General features: G+C 52.0%; 1 protein-coding gene across 6 annotated transcripts in view; it reads left to right on the top strand.

The window, feature by feature from the left end:
• LOC110527806 (voltage-dependent calcium channel subunit alpha-2/delta-2) overlaps positions 1-18,703 on the top strand; it is a 325,465-nt gene that overhangs the window by 278,506 nt on the left and 28,256 nt on the right. For all 6 annotated transcript variants that reach the window (XR_016497237.1, XR_016497236.1, XM_036983281.2 and 3 more), the window contains 6 exons: positions 9,149-9,199; positions 10,242-10,341; positions 11,994-12,155; positions 13,427-13,537; positions 14,139-14,217; positions 16,001-16,050. Coding sequence is in view for 4 of the 6 variants with exons in the window: in XM_036983281.2 (XP_036839176.1) it covers positions 9,149-9,199; positions 10,242-10,341; positions 11,994-12,155; positions 13,427-13,537; positions 14,139-14,217; positions 16,001-16,050 (553 nt within the window). In the remaining 2 variants the exon portion in view is untranslated. The remainder of the gene's footprint in view (positions 1-9,148; positions 9,200-10,241; positions 10,342-11,993; positions 12,156-13,426; positions 13,538-14,138; positions 14,218-16,000; positions 16,051-18,703) is intronic.

Raw genomic sequence — 18,703 nt, 5'->3', positions numbered from 1 at the left:
GTGGGCAGGGACAGGCAGGGATTGTGCTGTTGGGGTGGTGGGCAGGGACAGGCAGGGATGGTGTTGTTGGGGTGGTGGGCAGGGACAGGCAGGGATAGTGTTGTTGGGGCGGTGGGCAGGGACAGGCAGGGATGGTGTTGTTGGGGCGGTGGGCAGGGACAGGCAGGGATGGTGTTGTTGGGGCGGTGGGCAGGGACAGGCAGGGATGGTGTTGTTGGGGCGGTGGGCAGGGACAGGCAGGGATGGTGTTGTTGGGGCGGTGGGCAGGGACAGGCAGGGATGGTGTTGTTGGGGTGGTGGGCAGGGACAGGCAGGGATAGTGTTGTTGGGGCGGTGGGCAGGGACAGGCAGGGATGGTGCTGTTGGGGCGATGGGCAAGGACAGGCAGGGATAGTGTTGTGGGGGGGGGGGGGACAGGCAGGGATGGTGTTAGTGGGGTGTTGGGTAGAGGCAGTCAGGGATAGTGTTAGTGGGGTGGTGGGTAGAGGCAGGCAGGGATGGTGTTAGTGGGGTGGTTGGCAGGGACAGTCAGGGATAGTGTTAGTGGGGTGGTGGGCAGGGACAGGCAGGGATAGTGTTAGTGGGGCGGTGGGCAGGGACAGGCAGGGATAGTGTTAGTGGGGTGGTGGGTAGAGGCAGGCAGGGATGGTGTTAGTGGGGTGGTGGGCAGGGACAGTCAGGGTGGTGGGCAGGGACGGGCAGGGATAGTGTTAGTGGGGCGGTGGGCAGGGACAGGCAGGGATAGTGTTAGTGGGGTGGTGGGTAGGGACAGGCAGGGATAGTGTTGTGGGGGGGGGGGGGGACAGGCAGGGATGGTGTTAGTGGGGTGTTGGGTAGAGGCAGTCAGGGATAGTGTTAGTGGGGTGGTGGGTAGAGGCAGGCAGGGATGGTGTTAGTGGGGTGGTGGGCAGGGACAGTCAGGGATAGTGTTAGTGGGGTGGTGGGCAGGGACAGGCAGGGATAGTGTTAGTGGGGCGGTGGGCAGGGACAGGCAGGGATAGTGTTAGTGGGGTGGTGGGTAGAGGCAGGCAGGGATGGTGTTAGTGGGGTGGTGGGCAGGGACAGTCAGGGATAGTGTTCGTGGGGTGGTGGGCAGGGACAGGCAGGGATAGTGTTAGTGGGGCGGTGGGCAGGGACAGGCAGGGATAGTGTTAGTGGGGTGGTGGGCAGGGACAGGCAGGGATAGTGTTGTTGGGGCGGTGGGTAGAGACAGGCAGGGATAGTGTTAGTGGGGTGGTGGGCAGGGACAGGCAGGGATGGTGTTAGTCGGGTGGTGGGTAGGGACAGGCAGGGATAGTGTTAGTGGGGTGGTGGGCAGGGACAGGCAGGTATAGTGTTAGTGGGGTGGTGGGCAGGGACAGGCAGGGATTGTGTTAGTGGGGTGGTGGGCAGGGACAGGCAGGGATAGTGTTAGTGGGGTGGTGGGTAGAGGCAGGCAGGGATAGTGTTAGTGGGGTGGTGGGTAGAGGTAGGCAGGGATAGTGTTAGTGGGGTGGTGGGTAGAGGCAGGCAGGGATAGTGTTAGTGGGATGGTGGGCAGGGACAGGCAGGGATAGTGTTAGTGGGGTGGTGGGTAGGGACAGGCAGGGATAGTGTTAGTGGGGTGGTGGGTAGGGACAGGCATGGATAGTGTTAGTGGGGTGGTGGGCAGGGACAGGCAGGGATAGTGTTAGTGGGATGGTGGGTAGGGACAGGCAGGGATAGTGTTAGTGGGGTGGTGGGTAGGGACAGGCAGGGATAGTGTTAGTGGGGTGGTGGGTAGGGACAGGCAGGGATGGTGTTGTTGGGGCGGTGGGCAGGGACAGGCAGGGATAGTGTTAGTGGGATGGTGGGCAGGGACAGGCAGGGATAGTGTTAGTGGGGTGGTGGGTAGGGACAGGCAGGGATGGTGTTGTTGGGGCGGTGGGCAGGGACAGGCAGGGATAGTGTTAGTGGGGTGGTGGGCAGGGACAGGTAGGGATAGTGTTAGTGGGGTGGTGGGCAGGGACAGGCAGGGATTGTGTTAGTGGGGTGGTGGGCAGGGACAGGCAGGGATAGTGTTAGTGGGGTGGTGGGTAGAGGCAGGCAGGGATAGTGTTAGTGGGGTGGTGGGTAGAGGTAGGCAGGGATAGTGTTAGTGGGGTGGTGGGTAGAGGCAGGCAGGGATAGTGTTAGTGGGATGGTGGGCAGGGACAGGCAGGGATAGTGTTAGTGGGGTGGTGGGTAGGGACAGGCAGGGATAGTGTTAGTGGGGTGGTGGGTAGGGACAGGCATGGATAGTGTTAGTGGGGTGGTGGGCAGGGACAGGCAGGGATAGTGTTAGTGGGGTGGTGGGTAGGGACAGGCAGGGATAGTGTTAGTGGGGTGGTGGGTAGGGACAGGCAGGGATAGTGTTAGTGGGGTGGTGGGTAGGGACAGGCAGGGATGGTGTTGTTGGGGCGGTGGGCAGGGACAGGCAGGGATAGTGTTAGTGGGATGGTGGGCAGGGACAGGCAGGGATAGTGTTAGTGGGGTGGTGGGTAGGGACAGGCAGGGATGGTGTTGTTGGGGCGGTGGGCAGGGACAGGCAGGGATAGTGTTAGTGGGGTGGTGGGCAGGGACAGGTAGGGATAGTGTTAGTGGGGTGGTGGGTAGGGACAGGCAGGGATAGTGTTAGTGGGGTGGTGGGCAGGGACAGGCAGGGATAGTGTTAGTGGGGTGGTGGGTAGGGACAGGCAGGGATAGTGTTAGTGGGGTGGTGGGTAGGGACAGGCATGGATAGTGTTAGTGGGGTGGTGGGCAGGGACAGGCAGGGATAGTGTTAGTGGGATGGTGGGTAGGGACAGGCAGGGATAGTGTTAGTGGGGTGGTGGGTAGGGACAGGCAGGGATAGTGTTAGTGGGGTGGTGGGTAGGGACAGGCAGGGATGGTGTTGTTGGGGCGGTGGGCAGGGACAGGCAGGGATAGTGTTAGTGGGATGGTGGGCAGGGACAGGCAGGGATAGTGTTAGTGGGGTGGTGGGTAGGGACAGGCAGGGATGGTGTTGTTGGGGCGGTGGGCAGGGACAGGCAGGGATAGTGTTAGTGGGGTGGTGGGCAGGGACAGGTAGGGATAGTGTTAGTGGGGTGGTGGGTAGGGACAGGCAGGGATAGTGTTAGTGGGGTGGTGGGCAGGGACAGGCAGGTATAGTGTTAGTGGGGTGGTGGGCAGGGACAGGCAGGGATTGTGTTAGTGGGGTGGTGGGCAGGGACAGGCAGGGATAGTGTTAGTGGGGTGGTGGGTAGAGGCAGGCAGGGATAGTGTTAGTGGGGTGGTGGGTAGAGGTAGGCAGGGATAGTGTTAGTGGGGTGGTGGGTAGAGGCAGGCAGGGATAGTGTTAGTGGGATGGTGGGCAGGGACAGGCAGGGATAGTGTTAGTGGGGTGGTGGGTAGGGACAGGCAGGGATAGTGTTAGTGGGGTGGTGGGTAGGGACAGGCATGGATAGTGTTAGTGGGGTGGTGGGCAGGGACAGGCAGGGATAGTGTTAGTGGGGTGGTGGGTAGGGACAGGCAGGGATAGTGTTAGTGGGGTGGTGGGTAGGGACAGGCAGGGATAGTGTTAGTGGGGTGGTGGGTAGGGACAGGCAGGGATGGTGTTGTTGGGGCGGTGGGCAGGGACAGGCAGGGATAGTGTTAGTGGGATGGTGGGCAGGGACAGGCAGGGATAGTGTTAGTGGGGTGGTGGGTAGGGACAGGCAGGGATGGTGTTGTTGGGGCGGTGGGCAGGGACAGGCAGGGATAGTGTTAGTGGGGTGGTGGGCAGGGACAGGTAGGGATAGTGTTAGTGGGGTGGTGGGTAGGGACAGGCAGGGATAGTGTTAGTGGGGTGGTGGGTAGAGGCAGGCAGGGATAGTGTTAGTGGGGTGGTGGGTAGAGGTAGGCAGGGATAGTGTTAGTGGGGTGGTGGGTAGAGGCAGGCAGGGATAGTGTTAGTGGGATGGTGGGCAGGGACAGGCAGGGATAGTGTTAGTGGGGTGGTGGGTAGGGACAGGCAGGGATAGTGTTAGTGGGGTGGTGGGTAGGGACAGGCATGGATAGTGTTAGTGGGGTGGTGGGCAGGGACAGGCAGGGATAGTGTTAGTGGGATGGTGGGTAGGGACAGGCAGGGATAGTGTTAGTGGGGTGGTGGGTAGGGACAGGCAGGGATAGTGTTAGTGGGGTGGTGGGTAGGGACAGGCAGGGATGGTGTTGTTGGGGCGGTGGGCAGGGACAGGCAGGGATAGTGTTAGTGGGATGGTGGGCAGGGACAGGCAGGGATAGTGTTAGTGGGGTGGTGGGTAGGGACAGGCAGGGATGGTGTTGTTGGGGCGGTGGGCAGGGACAGGCAGGGATAGTGTTAGTGGGGTGGTGGGCAGGGACAGGTAGGGATAGTGTTAGTGGGGTGGTGGGCAGGGACAGGCAGGGATTGTGTTAGTGGGGTGGTGGGCAGGGACAGGCAGGGATAGTGTTAGTGGGGTGGTGGGTAGAGGCAGGCAGGGATAGTGTTAGTGGGGTGGTGGGTAGAGGTAGGCAGGGATAGTGTTAGTGGGGTGGTGGGTAGAGGCAGGCAGGGATAGTGTTAGTGGGATGGTGGGCAGGGACAGGCAGGGATAGTGTTAGTGGGGTGGTGGGTAGGGACAGGCAGGGATAGTGTTAGTGGGGTGGTGGGTAGGGACAGGCATGGATAGTGTTAGTGGGGTGGTGGGCAGGGACAGGCAGGGATAGTGTTAGTGGGGTGGTGGGTAGGGACAGGCAGGGATAGTGTTAGTGGGGTGGTGGGTAGGGACAGGCAGGGATAGTGTTAGTGGGGTGGTGGGTAGGGACAGGCAGGGATGGTGTTGTTGGGGCGGTGGGCAGGGACAGGCAGGGATAGTGTTAGTGGGATGGTGGGCAGGGACAGGCAGGGATAGTGTTAGTGGGGTGGTGGGTAGGGACAGGCAGGGATGGTGTTGTTGGGGCGGTGGGCAGGGACAGGCAGGGATAGTGTTAGTGGGGTGGTGGGCAGGGACAGGTAGGGATAGTGTTAGTGGGGTGGTGGGTAGGGACAGGCAGGGATAGTGTTAGTGGGGTGGTGGGCAGGGACAGGCAGGGATAGTGTTAGTGGGGTGGTGGGTAGGGACAGGCAGGGATAGTGTTAGTGGGGTGGTGGGTAGGGACAGGCATGGATAGTGTTAGTGGGGTGGTGGGCAGGGACAGGCAGGGATAGTGTTAGTGGGATGGTGGGTAGGGACAGGCAGGGATAGTGTTAGTGGGGTGGTGGGTAGGGACAGGCAGGGATAGTGTTAGTGGGGTGGTGGGTAGGGACAGGCAGGGATGGTGTTGTTGGGGCGGTGGGCAGGGACAGGCAGGGATAGTGTTAGTGGGATGGTGGGCAGGGACAGGCAGGGATAGTGTTAGTGGGGTGGTGGGTAGGGACAGGCAGGGATGGTGTTGTTGGGGCGGTGGGCAGGGACAGGCAGGGATAGTGTTAGTGGGGTGGTGGGCAGGGACAGGTAGGGATAGTGTTAGTGGGGTGGTGGGTAGGGACAGGCAGGGATAGTGTTAGTGGGGTGGTGGGCAGGGACAGGCAGGTATAGTGTTAGTGGGGTGGTGGGCAGGGACAGGCAGGGATTGTGTTAGTGGGGTGGTGGGCAGGGACAGGCAGGGATAGTGTTAGTGGGGTGGTGGGTAGAGGCAGGCAGGGATAGTGTTAGTGGGGTGGTGGGTAGAGGTAGGCAGGGATAGTGTTAGTGGGGTGGTGGGTAGAGGCAGGCAGGGATAGTGTTAGTGGGATGGTGGGCAGGGACAGGCAGGGATAGTGTTAGTGGGGTGGTGGGTAGGGACAGGCAGGGATAGTGTTAGTGGGGTGGTGGGTAGGGACAGGCATGGATAGTGTTAGTGGGGTGGTGGGCAGGGACAGGCAGGGATAGTGTTAGTGGGGTGGTGGGTAGGGACAGGCAGGGATAGTGTTAGTGGGGTGGTGGGTAGGGACAGGCAGGGATAGTGTTAGTGGGGTGGTGGGTAGGGACAGGCAGGGATGGTGTTGTTGGGGCGGTGGGCAGGGACAGGCAGGGATAGTGTTAGTGGGATGGTGGGCAGGGACAGGCAGGGATAGTGTTAGTGGGGTGGTGGGTAGGGACAGGCAGGGATGGTGTTGTTGGGGCGGTGGGCAGGGACAGGCAGGGATAGTGTTAGTGGGGTGGTGGGCAGGGACAGGTAGGGATAGTGTTAGTGGGGTGGTGGGTAGGGACAGGCAGGGATAGTGTTAGTGGGGTGGTGGGCAGGGACAGGCAGGGATGGTGTTGTTGGGGCGGTGGGCATGGACAGGCAGGGATGGGCGAGTGCCTGGGCTCAGTTCAGCACCAGCCAGGTCCATCTGCTCGTCACCTGGCTCTGGCACGCAGGAGACTGGGTAATGACAGGGAAAGAATGGCATCAGCGGGCAGGAGCTGAGAGTTAATTACAGAATGGAACCCATGCAGAAACAACACATCTGGATCCATGAGGCAAATATAGAGGATCAGATGCAGCAGACATATCACTATAAGCTTCAATCCATTATGTTTTATCACCATGGAACTACTACTATACATCAGGCTGGAGATGGAAAAAAACCCTCACCCCACTCATCCCCCCTCACTTGCTTGCTTGAAAGCAGGAATAAATACAATTGACTTTTAGGAATGGAGAGACAGAGAGAGACAGAGACAGACAGAGAGAGAGAGAGAGAGAGACAGACAGAGAGACAGACAGACAGACAGACAGACAGACAGACAGACAGACAGACAGACAGACAGAGACACAGAGAGACAGACAGAGAGACAGAGAGAGCGAGAGAGAGAGAGAGAGAGAGTCAGACGCAGCACGGCAATCTATGGAAAGATCAGCCGTGGCAGCGCTATAACTTCTGTCGCAAGTGATCCCACCCCACTCCAACCCCACCCCCCCGCATCACACACTCAGCTTCTCTCCATCTTCTGTTAAACTCCTCTTAAACCTCGTTGCAGCTGATCAATGCTGCCTCTCTCTTTAGACAAACCCCCAAGAGAAATAGTCTCTCTTGAAGTGACATTGTTTTCCCCCTGAGACATATGGGGAGCTAATGACAGCTCCGCATTTGACTGTGTGATGTGAGTGTGGGGCAACTGAGGTTGAACCAGTAATGGAAGTCGGCTGTGCCCCTCTCATTAACATTTAGCCCATGAATAACTTCAGCCATATGAAAGCACTAGAGTCCACTGAGAGAATGAGACGAGTTAGAGGATTTAATGAAATCCTCCCGCCACTCAGTTACTCAGGTCTGAAGCCCTTCACCAAAAGGGCCATTCCTTGAATATCTGGGCTGAGCTTTCTCTGGTGCCCCGGTGTGGAGACGTGGTGCACATTCTGACTGGGTTTGGTGCCGCATCGACGACCACTTTCACAACTCCATCTAGCCACAGAATGAAGCCATCACTGCGTGCAGTCTAACTCTCTTCTCTCTCCGTGCACTCTCCCCGTGCACTCTCTTTCTCAAATTAAGATTTCCGTAATTAAATTGATAAAAGTCATGCCAATACACTTCATGGTTCCAGACCTGATTTCAAATGCCACATAGTGCTGTGGAAATTCTACCTTTGATGTGGCGTTCTCTGTTATGAAAAATAATTGGATTTCCCCCCCTCCCCCACACACTTCTGCCTATTCTGGGCATGCACGGTTAATCGATCTCTCGAGTGTCAGCGGTGATGGTGCTGGTTATGGGGGGGGGGGGGGGGGGGGTTCAGAAGGGTTTCAGGAGAGTGAGGCCCCGGTTGTGTTTGAAGCTGGGATTCAGGGCCACGTCGGTGCAGAGGGACAGCAGTGGAACAGAGGTCAGGGGTCACTGTGCAGGTTGGAGTGGTGGCGCGGTGCCTGCCAGTGAAGTGATGGGCTGGGGCTTGTGGGAGCAGCAACAGTGAGGCCTACCAGGACTCAGTTCCTCTCTACCTCTCTATCGGCCCTGGCCCGGCATAAGAAAAGCACCTAACTGGCCCACAGGCAGCTGGCCTGCCTCCACACACAGCGGAACCGCTGACAAAAAGCAGAAAGAGACTACTGATGATCGGTCTGCCTCTGCTTCGCTCGCGCCTCAGAATGCCAAACGAACTAAACGCTAACATTTGAAACCCCCCGCCAAGCTGACCCAGAGGAGCCCTGTAACGTTACGTCAATCTCTACTCCATTTGTGTCAGGTGTAATGGGATTTTAATTGCAGTTGGAAGGGAATGAGTGCATTCCAATTTGCCTCTATATGTCAGCCTCTATCAGCAGTGGGCAGACGTTTGTGTTTGTGGCTTTTCCAGGACAACAAAGTGTCTAGCATCTTTGGTTCACTTTGCTGCTGTGTTTCTGCTCCCCCACAGACACGCCCTGCACCATCATGACTGACACACACACACACACACACACACACACACACACACACACACACACACACACGCATAGCTGCCCTATTTTAGGAGTAGCTTTGCAACTGTAGCATAATGGTGTTAAGCAGCTTGTGTCTCGAGCTGACAAAAGGACCGGCAGAGTAAAGAATGTGTTTGACACCGGACTGGTGCGTCATTGAGGGACTAGAGAATCAGCAGTAGCTCTTATTGTACTGGCAGACAGCGCTTAGTGCAGACGACCCAAAACACAGGTCAGCTCGGCTCAGCCTGCTTAGAAACATGACTGAAATCTGTTCAGACGACCCAAAACACAGGTCAGCTCGGCTCAGCCTGCTTAGAAACATGACTGAAATCTGTTCAGACGACCCAAAACACAGGTCAGCTCGGCTCAGCCTGCTTAGAAACATGACTGAAATCTGTTTAGTTCGGACTCAAACTGAGTATAAAACAAACTCTGTCTAAAGACGACTCAGATTACTTAGACTGTATACACATACAGGTTGCTCAACATGCAAACATAGCTTTACCTATACTGTAAGTGAACCTTAGCTAAGCCGGGACTCCATTCACTTGCCTCAACCATTCTCAACAAAGCTTAGAATCCATTTAGACACAGCTCTTGCAAGCTAATACTCCATTTCAGCATTTAAATATGCTCTGGTTGCTACATATTAACATAGCCCAGTTTATTGTAACCTAGGATCCCCGTCAAATCTACCAGTTCAATTAAACGCAGTGAAGACTAATACAATTTGTTAAACACATCTTTCTTTCTTGAACAGGTACATCCAAGGGGCATCCTCTCCCAAGGACATGATCATCATTGTGGATGTGTGAGTAGATGCAGTCTTTCCTTCTCCCTCTCTCCTCCCTCCTTCCAGTCTTTCCTTCTCCCTCTCTCCTCCCTCCTATCTTTCCTTCTCCCTCTCTCCTCCCTCCAGTCTTTCCTTCTCCCTCTCTCCTCCCTCCTTCCTGTCTTTCCTTCCCCCCTCTCCTCCCTCCTGTCTTTCCTTCTCCCTCTCTCCTCCCTCCTTCCTGTCTTTCCTTCTCCCACTCTCCTCCCGCCTGTCTTTCCTTCCCCCTCTCTCCTCCCTCCTTCCTGTCTTTCCTTCTCCCTCTCTCCTCCCTCCTGTCTTTCCTTCTCCCTCTCGCCTCCCTCCTGTCTTTCCTTCTCCCTCTCTCCTCCCTCCTGTCTTTCCTTCTCCCTCTCTCCTCCCTCCTGTCTTTCCTTCTCCCTCTCTCCTTCCTCCTGTCTTTCCTTCCCCCTCTCTCCTCCCTCCTGTCTTTCCTTCTCCCTCTCGCCTCCCTCCTGTCTCTCCTTCTCCCTCTCTCCTCCCTCCTGTCTTTCCTTTTCCCTCTCTCCTCCCTCCTGTCTTTCCTTCTCCCTCTCTCCTCCCTCCTGTCTTTCCTTCTCCCTCTCTCCTCCCTCCTGTCTTTCCTTCTCCCTCTCTCCTCCCTCCTGTCCTCTCTCAGCAGCGACAGTAAAGGTCTCTAGTGCCACCTGTTGGTTTACCCCGATCAGAGGAGATTCTAGACTCCCATGTCGATCGTGTTTATTTTCACAGACCTCTTGCTCTTGTACCCACCCATGTCTTAGCAGTACAATACGAAGATTATTTTTCCTGAATGCATGCTGAAATAAACTGGGGTTGGGTCATGGGAGGAATGAGAGGATAGATTAAGACTGTTTTTGTGTGTCCTACGCCAGATCCCCAACCTGTAAATACTCAACACAGTATAAACGAGCAGAGGGAGCGTCACTGTATAGCCTCCTATGGGTACGCCATCCTACCTGGACGAGGTTGTAAGACGGAGCCGTTTAGGTTGAACTGTATGGCTCAATGATCTGTTGGTTGTGCTCTGTTGTGTCTGTAGGAGTGGCAGTGTCAGTGGACTCACCCTGAAGCTGATGAAGTCCTCTGTGATGCAGATGCTAGACACTCTGTCAGATGATGACTATGTGAATGTAGCCAGGGTGAGTAGCCTCGCTGGTAAGGCGACGATTAGAACTGGGCTCTGCGTTTTCCCGGGACTCCTTCAGGCCCCCCGTGTCAGTCATTTGCAGCTGAAGGTCTGGTTGCTCGTCAATATCCAATGACAATGTTACAACACGGTTAACACCTCCAATACAACAGGATCCGTAATGCATTGGGGTGGCCATGAGAGCGCGTATAGGTTCCTATCACATAGTCACATGTGGTTGTATAGTTATGCTGTAAAAACGATTACTTTCCTACATGATTATAGTCCCACAATGTTGCAACCCCTGGTCTATGTGTGATTGTGCCAGGCTCTATCTCCCCCACAGTCTCCCTGCCTTCCTAGGTTTTTCATGAGTTGATTGCTGCATTGTCTGACTCACTGCATACATACATGCACACACACACACTGGTGGGGTAGCCCTGTTTGGAGACTTGGGTGGCTAATCCCCCATAATCCAGTGCTCTTAGTCAGTGTATGGCTCTAAATCCCAGCTCTAAGAGGCAGAAATGAGCGTGGTAATCTGGGTGGGAACGAGGCTGATTTCCACCCCTATAGAGAAAATAAGAGCTCTGGAAGTAGGAAGGAAAGTCAATGGTTGTGCCGGTGTGTTTTTGTGTATACCTATCTGTCTGTATATATTTTAGTGTATGAAGACACCAACAGTAATTCATGTTATTTGAGGTTTTTCAAAGATTGTGCATTTGATCAAACACAACAACTGTTGATATCCTAACCTCTGGCAGAACAATTACCTTCATCAGTTGCTCCTTGTTGTTTACAGAAGCAATCAGGGTTAAGTGCCTTGCTCAAGGGCTCATCGACTGATTGTTCACCTAGTCGGCTTGGGGATTAGAACCAGCGACCTTTCCGTTACTGGCCCGACGCTCTTAACCACTAGGTTACCTGCCGCCTCAGCAATACAGTATAACCGTCCACAGAAGCATTTACATTAGGCCTGGAATTGTATTGAACGTGTAATTGTCATTTTGTTAGGAGATCATAATCTGTGACGAGGAATTCTAAACGTTATTTTGAATACTATACTTCAAGTCCTTTCTTCTCTTTATTTTGGACCAATATAAGTATCAAACTACACCAAACACAAGGAAATGTCATCTTTTCATGCGCCGAATTCCTTTACCTATTTCATGCTATCATTCTGCCATCGAAATGTCAACGGATTTTCAAGTTGACCTTCAAGAAGAAAGGCCATTAAAAATGCTGACATTACAGGACATTGCTGTTCAATGCTAATCACACATAGGCACTGCTCTCTGCTTACCTTTCTGTCTATCACACACGCACACGCAGTCACAAACAGAGTCCAGGACTAATTTAAATGTTGCCGAGGAGATCTCGATGACATTACCTTGGCTGGGTGTCTGTTCTTGGTTTACATTGGAATTCCAGGTGCACCTGTTCTTTGTGTGGAACACTGTAATTATCAACGTTTATTGCCAGAGTGGCACAGAGCAACCCACAGCTGCACACATCCCACTCCTTATCTGGTTACACACACACACACACACACACACACACACAACAGATGGAGTGGCCGTCAAATGCCAGCGAGCGAGCGGCGTGGTCACACTCAGACACGTTCAATTGACAATTAGTCATCATTATCTGTCTTTTCTCCCCCAGTTTAACGAGAAGGCAGATGCCGTGGTCCCCTGCTTTAAGACCTTGGTCCAGGCCACCATGAGAAACAAGAAGATCTTCAAGGAGTCCATCATGAACATGCAAGCCAAAGGAACCACTGACTACAAGTCTGGCTTCCAGTTCGCCTTCGAACAGCTACTCAATGTAAGACTAAGAGCCAGCAGTCAGCAGCACGCTCTGGGTTTTAGTTCAGGGTGGTAGGTTAGGTTAGGCCTTCCATGAAATGCCCATGGTTTAAGACACGCTAATTCATTAATTGATATAGTAATTGACCCAGCCACTCTTTAGACAATCAGAGGATTACGCCGACGTCAGTCGGCCGGTCTGGTTAAGAACGGCCACTGCAGTGGCATGATGATGATGATGGTGGCGCTTAGGGCTAGCCAGCACAGCAGTGGTCCCTGTCTGTGTGTGCAGCAGGGAGGCAACCCTGCAGGCAGGCACTGGTCCGTCCAAAACACCTGCCTGCCGCTGTCTGTCTGTCTGTCTGCACAGGTGCTGCCTCAGCTTAGCTCCATATGCTCCTGTATATTTTCGGAAGCTGCCAACCCTAATGGGCTCTGATGGGATGATTGATGAGAGGAGCCCAGAAGAGATCAGCCACCGACACTTTATATTCCTCTGGTGGGCTGGGAGGCACGGAGCCAAGCGCCCAGCCCAGCCCAGCCCAGCCTGCCCCCCCCCCCCCAGCAGAATGAGAAATAAAAGCTTTTTAATCGCTGTCTCCCGCCGCCACGCTCCCTATGATTGGTGGCAGAAGCACAATAAAAATGTGTAATTGTGGTAATATTATGTATCTTTATTAGAATCTTGTCAGAGTGACGTGCCGCTGGCCTGCATATCGATTTGAACGGTCAGATAGGCAGCCTGGTGGAGGAGACGGATGAGGGGGAAAGAGGGGGTTATGCCTATAACCCAATCCATATCACAGTAGAATGCCACTGGCCACTGAACACATTCACCAATCTGCACGCACGGGATACATTACCCTACACACAGAGATATGTACACTTCAATCCCAGATATGTGGATGTATTGTGTACTGTACATGCAGGTTACCTAGCATATTAGAAAAGAGAATCTACAGCTGTTCAAAGGCGAACTGGAAGACAGGCTTGTCCTTTCCTCAAGCACTCTTCTCCCCTGTGAAGAACCAAGCCGCCATTTTCAGTGATTTCCTGGAAGGAGAGGCTATACTGAATCGTGTCTTTATCGTGTCTTTGTCATGTCTTTATCATGTCGTCTGATGTCCTCTTCCGTTCCTTGACGGTCTCTTCCCCCTCTCTCGCTAATCACTCTCTCACTAATCACCCTCTCTCTCTCTCTCTCTCTGTATCTCTCTCTGTATCTCTCTCTATCCCGCTTTCTGCCTCTCCCTCGCTATCTCCCTCTTCTTCTCTCTCTCTGTTCCACAGGATACCGGCGCCCCGAGGGCGGGCTGCAATAAGATGATAATGATGTTTACAGATGGAGGAGAGGATCGTGCCCAGGACATCTTTGAGAAGTACAACTGGCCCAACAAAACCGTGAGTCCTGTCCCCAATTAACCAAGGATCTATTCATCAATCCAAGTCTGCCAATGAATCAGTCCCTGAGATGATAAACCAGCCTGTGGTCTCCCATCTCCCTCTCATCCCTTTGTCCTTATGAAATAAATACCATGTTTCTCAACAGCAGGTGTGGGGGGGGGGGGGGGGGGTGAGAATCTTAATGATTCCAACACTTCCATCCTTGGACATACTAGATCTAGCCTTTTGGTGTGTGTTTCCTCCTTTCTTCCTCATTGGCATTACTTTCCATCCCTGTCATCTCTCTCTCTCTCTCTCTCTCTCTCTCTCTGTTTCTCTGTCTCTTTTCTTGTCTTGCTGCAGGTGTTAACAGCTCTGACCTGCTGACTAATTAGCCACTTTATCACCAGAGCCCAGGAAATTACAGCCAACACATGCCCACACTCACTCTCTTTCCTCTCTCTCTCTCTCTGTCGTTCCATCTCCCTCTCCTACCGTTTTTCTTCCTCGTCCTCGCTCACGCCCTGGCTTGAAATGCTTCCGCCGTCATACGTTCTCGCTGTACGAGAGTAATGTCCAGTTTTTCACCCTCTCCGCTCACTATCCCCTCTTCTCTCAGATCCGAGTATTTACCTTTTCAGTCGGGCAGCACAACTATGATGTCACACCTTTGCAGTGGATAGCTTGTGCCAACAAAGGTGAGTAAGAGGGTGTGTCTATAAACTGTATGGACATGGACTGATTTACCTGTACAATCTCAGCGTTACCCAAGTCCAGCAAAGAGAAACGAGAAAATATGTGATTATAATGGTGTAATGATGTAACCAAACTCCAGTCGAAATGCCCAACTCTCCCCGACCCAGATGACTGAGCTTTCCTCCTTGACCATCGGCCCTCATGACCTCACGACACTCAGCCCGCTCTGCACTATAACCAATGCCGAATTCCACTTTTCTGCTCTCTCGGTTAAACTCTTTTTTTTTCACTCTTTCTGGAACAAAAACGTCTCTCTCTCTCTCTCCTCGCTCTCTCCCTCTTTATCCCCTCTGTTGTTGGGTTTCTCAGTGTCTCAACATTTCTCTTATACACTTAGCGTTCCCTTCTTCCTGTCACAAGCAGCATGCCTCCTATCGAAGGCTGACTCATTTATTTCCTGCAGAGCCGTCAGAGTGCTTCAGAAGTACCTCCCTCCCCGCATGTTGTAATGAATTATCGTGTGGAGCCTGGCTGTGTGTTGATAACGATGGCCACCATCTCTCAGTCAGGCAGGCGGCATGTGGGAAGTCCAGGATTACTCCTCTGTGCCAGCGTGCCACTCACTCTAACCATTAGCGTGGCACCAAAGCCAATGCCGACCTAAGACAATGGTTATTGACGTCCTCTCCTCTATGGAGCCGTCCTTTTAAATATAGTTTTAAATATAGTCGTACCTCATTGTGCTATCCAGAGACACCCTATAATGACATGCCAAACCTTCTCACCTTCACACACTTAAACACACATGGATCCCCAGTCCATGCTCATTCGCTTCTACGTCGGTTTCCTTTGTCGCTCCTTGTGTCGTGTCCTACAACTGGAGGCGTCACACAATAGCACAAAGCAAGCGAAGGAGCTACTGTTCTGAGCACAGTCATAGTTTGTGGGCGTGCGCTTCTGTGGATGCTACCGTGATTACAGCATTATCCTGGTGGCCGGCTTAATAATACTGTCATTTGAATACATTTTCCCTGTAACTTTACAGAAATGTACTCGGCACCAGAGATTCTGTAATATATTTCACAGGCACTATTTTGCGAGAACGCAATTTGTTTCCCCCAAAAAATTACAAAAAAACCGACAGCCGTTCCCGCCTCTTAACATTCCAAGTGTGTTGTCTCCGTTACGCGGCTCTTTGTATAAACACTCAGCTTTAATAACTTGGGGAACGGCAGCAGTTATTGACCCAGAGTGAGAGAGTGGCTCTCCTCTCCTCCATCACTAATCAGCAGCCCTGCTCTGCTCTGCATTGAGGCTCGGCCGCAGCATCCTCAGTGAGACCCTCGATCACATGACATTTACATCCTGCAGTACAATGGCGATAAGACTGGAGGCCAATGGCCCCCCATCCTGCTTCCCCATAGCACCCTAGTGCCAATCAGTCACACAGTACACACACTCACACAAACACACACAGAGCGTTTCACACCAAGTGACATAATTACATAACCAACACAAGTAATGGGTTACTAAATGGAGTTTCTCCCCCGTAGAGAACAATCAGCATTCTGCTGAGGAGTCATTTTGAAAGGATAGCACTACACGTGCCCTGCTCGCTTGAGATGATTGCACTTCGCTGGGCTGTTTGTGTTACTTCATCCTATGGTCTTTAAGATGCCGACACTGAGAGCGTTACCTTTACAGCGCACATTACAATAGGGCAGTTGCATGTTGCTGGTTACCGTTGTGGATTGACCGAACAAATTCTCTCACTTTGTTCTTCAGGATTCTACTACGAGATTCCATCCATTGGCGCCATCAGAATTAACACGCAGGTCAGATATCCTCCAGTGTGTGTAATATGTGTATCCATGCGTGACTATTTACACTCGTGTGAATCCTGAACACATCGGGATGCTGTATCTTTGTTTAGGGTGTGTTTTCTACTTAACTTTGAGTTTGTTACTCTCTTTGAGGACAACTGTGCAGATTGCAGATGAGGCCTTGAAATGTACCATTCCACGAGGACACGAGGAGGCTCGGAAAGAGAGAAAGTAACAGGGAGAGAGAGAGAGTGATTAAAGCTCTCCTCTGTCCTCTAGCAGGTCTTAGTTAGCGCAGACCTGCTGTGCTGCCTAATCCACCCCTTCTCTAGTCCCCCAACTGCATTACCACACACACACACACACACGCACATGCACAAACAAACACGCACACACCTCTGGCTCCTCTGCCCCACACACCCGTGGCCCCTCCACCCTCCTTCGCCGACCTCCACTCTGCTCCAGGCACTACCTGGTCCCATAGTCCCTTGGGATAACCTCATTCCAGCTGTAGAAATTGAGTGAGTTGCTGGGGGGCTCTATGCACCTCGTTCCCCCTTCCTACCCCTCCTCCTCCCCCAGCCCCACAGAGCGATCAGGGCCCCTGAATAGACTGTCAGCTGTTCCATTAACTCTGGCATAATTATATTCTGAGAACTGCCACTTATTCTAATAGGTTTCCTACAGCAGGTGTGCAACAGGACTGGTTCATGTAGGAGCACTAGACGCACCTGGGCTGCACTACACATTGTAGAAATCCCCATCATATAATGTTGCATTATAACAAGTTATAGGGCTGCCTTGGTATAGATTACTAACACGCACACGACACCATACATGTGGTCTGCTGTTGTGAGGCTGGTTGGACGTACTGCCAAATTTTCTAAAACGACATTGGAGGCGGCTTATGGTAGAGAAATTAACATTAAATGATCTAGTACCAGCTCGGTTGGACATTCCTCCAGTCAGCGTGTCAATTGCATGCTCCCACAACACTTGAGACATCTGTGGCATTGTGTTGTGCGACAAAACTGCACATGTTAGAGTGGCCTTTTATTGTCCCCCAGCACAAGGTGCACCTGTGTAACAGTCATGCTGTTCAATCAGCTTCTTGATATGTCACACCTGTCAGGTGGATGGATTATCTTGGCAAAGAAGGAATGATCACTAACAGGGACTTAAACACATTTGTGCACAACAGTTAAGAGAAATAGGCTTTTTGTGCGTATAAAAAAATTATTTTATTTCAGCTCATGAAACATGGGACATGGGACTGCAGCATGTTTACACATACATGTAGGTGATGTAGCCTGTATTTCACAGTGTAGTCAGTTACACGTACATGTAGCTGATGTAGCCTGTATTTCACAGTGTAGTCAGTTACACATACATGTAGGTGATGTAGCCTGTATTTCACAGTGTAGTCAGTTACACATACATGTAGCTGATGTAGCCTGTATTTCACAGTGTAGTCAGTTACACATACATGTAGCTGATGTAGCCTGTATTTCACAGTGTAGTCAGTTACACATACATGTAGCTGATGTAGCCTGTATTTCACAGTGTAGTCAGTTACACATACATGTAGCTGATGTAGCCTGTATTTCACAGTGTAGTCAGTTACACATACATGTAGCTGATGTAGCCTGTATTTCACAGTGTAGTCAGTTACACATACATGTAAGTGATGTAGCCTGTATTTCACGGTGTAGTCAGTTACACATACATGTAGCTAATGTAGCCTATATTTCACAGTGTAGTCAGTTACACATACATGTAGCTGATGTAGCCTGTATTTCACAGTGTAGTCAGTTACACATACATGTAGGTAATGTAGCCTGTATTTCACAGTGTAGTCAGTTACACATACATGTAGGTGATGTAGCCTGTGTTTCACAGTGTAGTCAGTTACACATACATGTAGCTGATGTAGCCTGTATTTCACAGTGTAGTCAGTTACACATACATGTAGCTGATGTAGCCTGTATTTCACAGTGTAGTCAGTTACACATACATGTAGGTAATGTAGCCTGTATTTCACAGTGTAGTCAGTTACACATACATGTAGCTAATGTAGCCTGTATTTCACAGTGTAGTCAGTTACACATACATGTAGGTGATGTAGCCTGTATTTCACAGTGTAGTCAGTTACACATACATGTAGCTGATGTAGCCTGTATTTCACAGTGTAGTCAGTTACACATACATGTAGGTAATGTAGCCTGTATTTCACAGTGTAGTCAGTTACACATACATGTAGGTGATGTAGCCTGTATTTCACAGTGTAGTCAGTTACACATACATGTAGCTGATGTAGCCTGTATTTCACAGTGTAGTCAGTTACACATACATGTAGCTGATGTAGCCTGTATTTCACAGTGTAGTCAGTTACACATACATGTAGCTGATGTAGCCTGTATTTCACAGTGTAGTCAGTTACACATACATGTAGGTGATGTAGCCTGTGTTTCACAGTGTAGTCAGTTACACATACATGTAGCTGATGTAGCCTGTACTTCACAGTGTAGTCAGTTACACATGCATGTAGCTGATGTAGCCTGTATTTCACAGTGTAGTTGCATTAAACAGACAAAATGCTAATTGGTTGGCCTGTTGGAGGCACGTGAAGTTGTCCCTGGTTGTAGCAACACATTAACCCACAGAA

The sequence above is a fragment of the Oncorhynchus mykiss genome, chromosome 7, assembly GCF_057628025.1.
Source record: "Oncorhynchus mykiss isolate SJ-2025 chromosome 7, ASM5762802v1, whole genome shotgun sequence".
Lineage (NCBI taxonomy): Eukaryota > Metazoa > Chordata > Actinopteri > Salmoniformes > Salmonidae > Oncorhynchus > Oncorhynchus mykiss.
The sequence above is the reverse complement of the archived record's forward strand: the minus strand, read 5'-3'. Positions and strand labels throughout refer to the sequence as shown.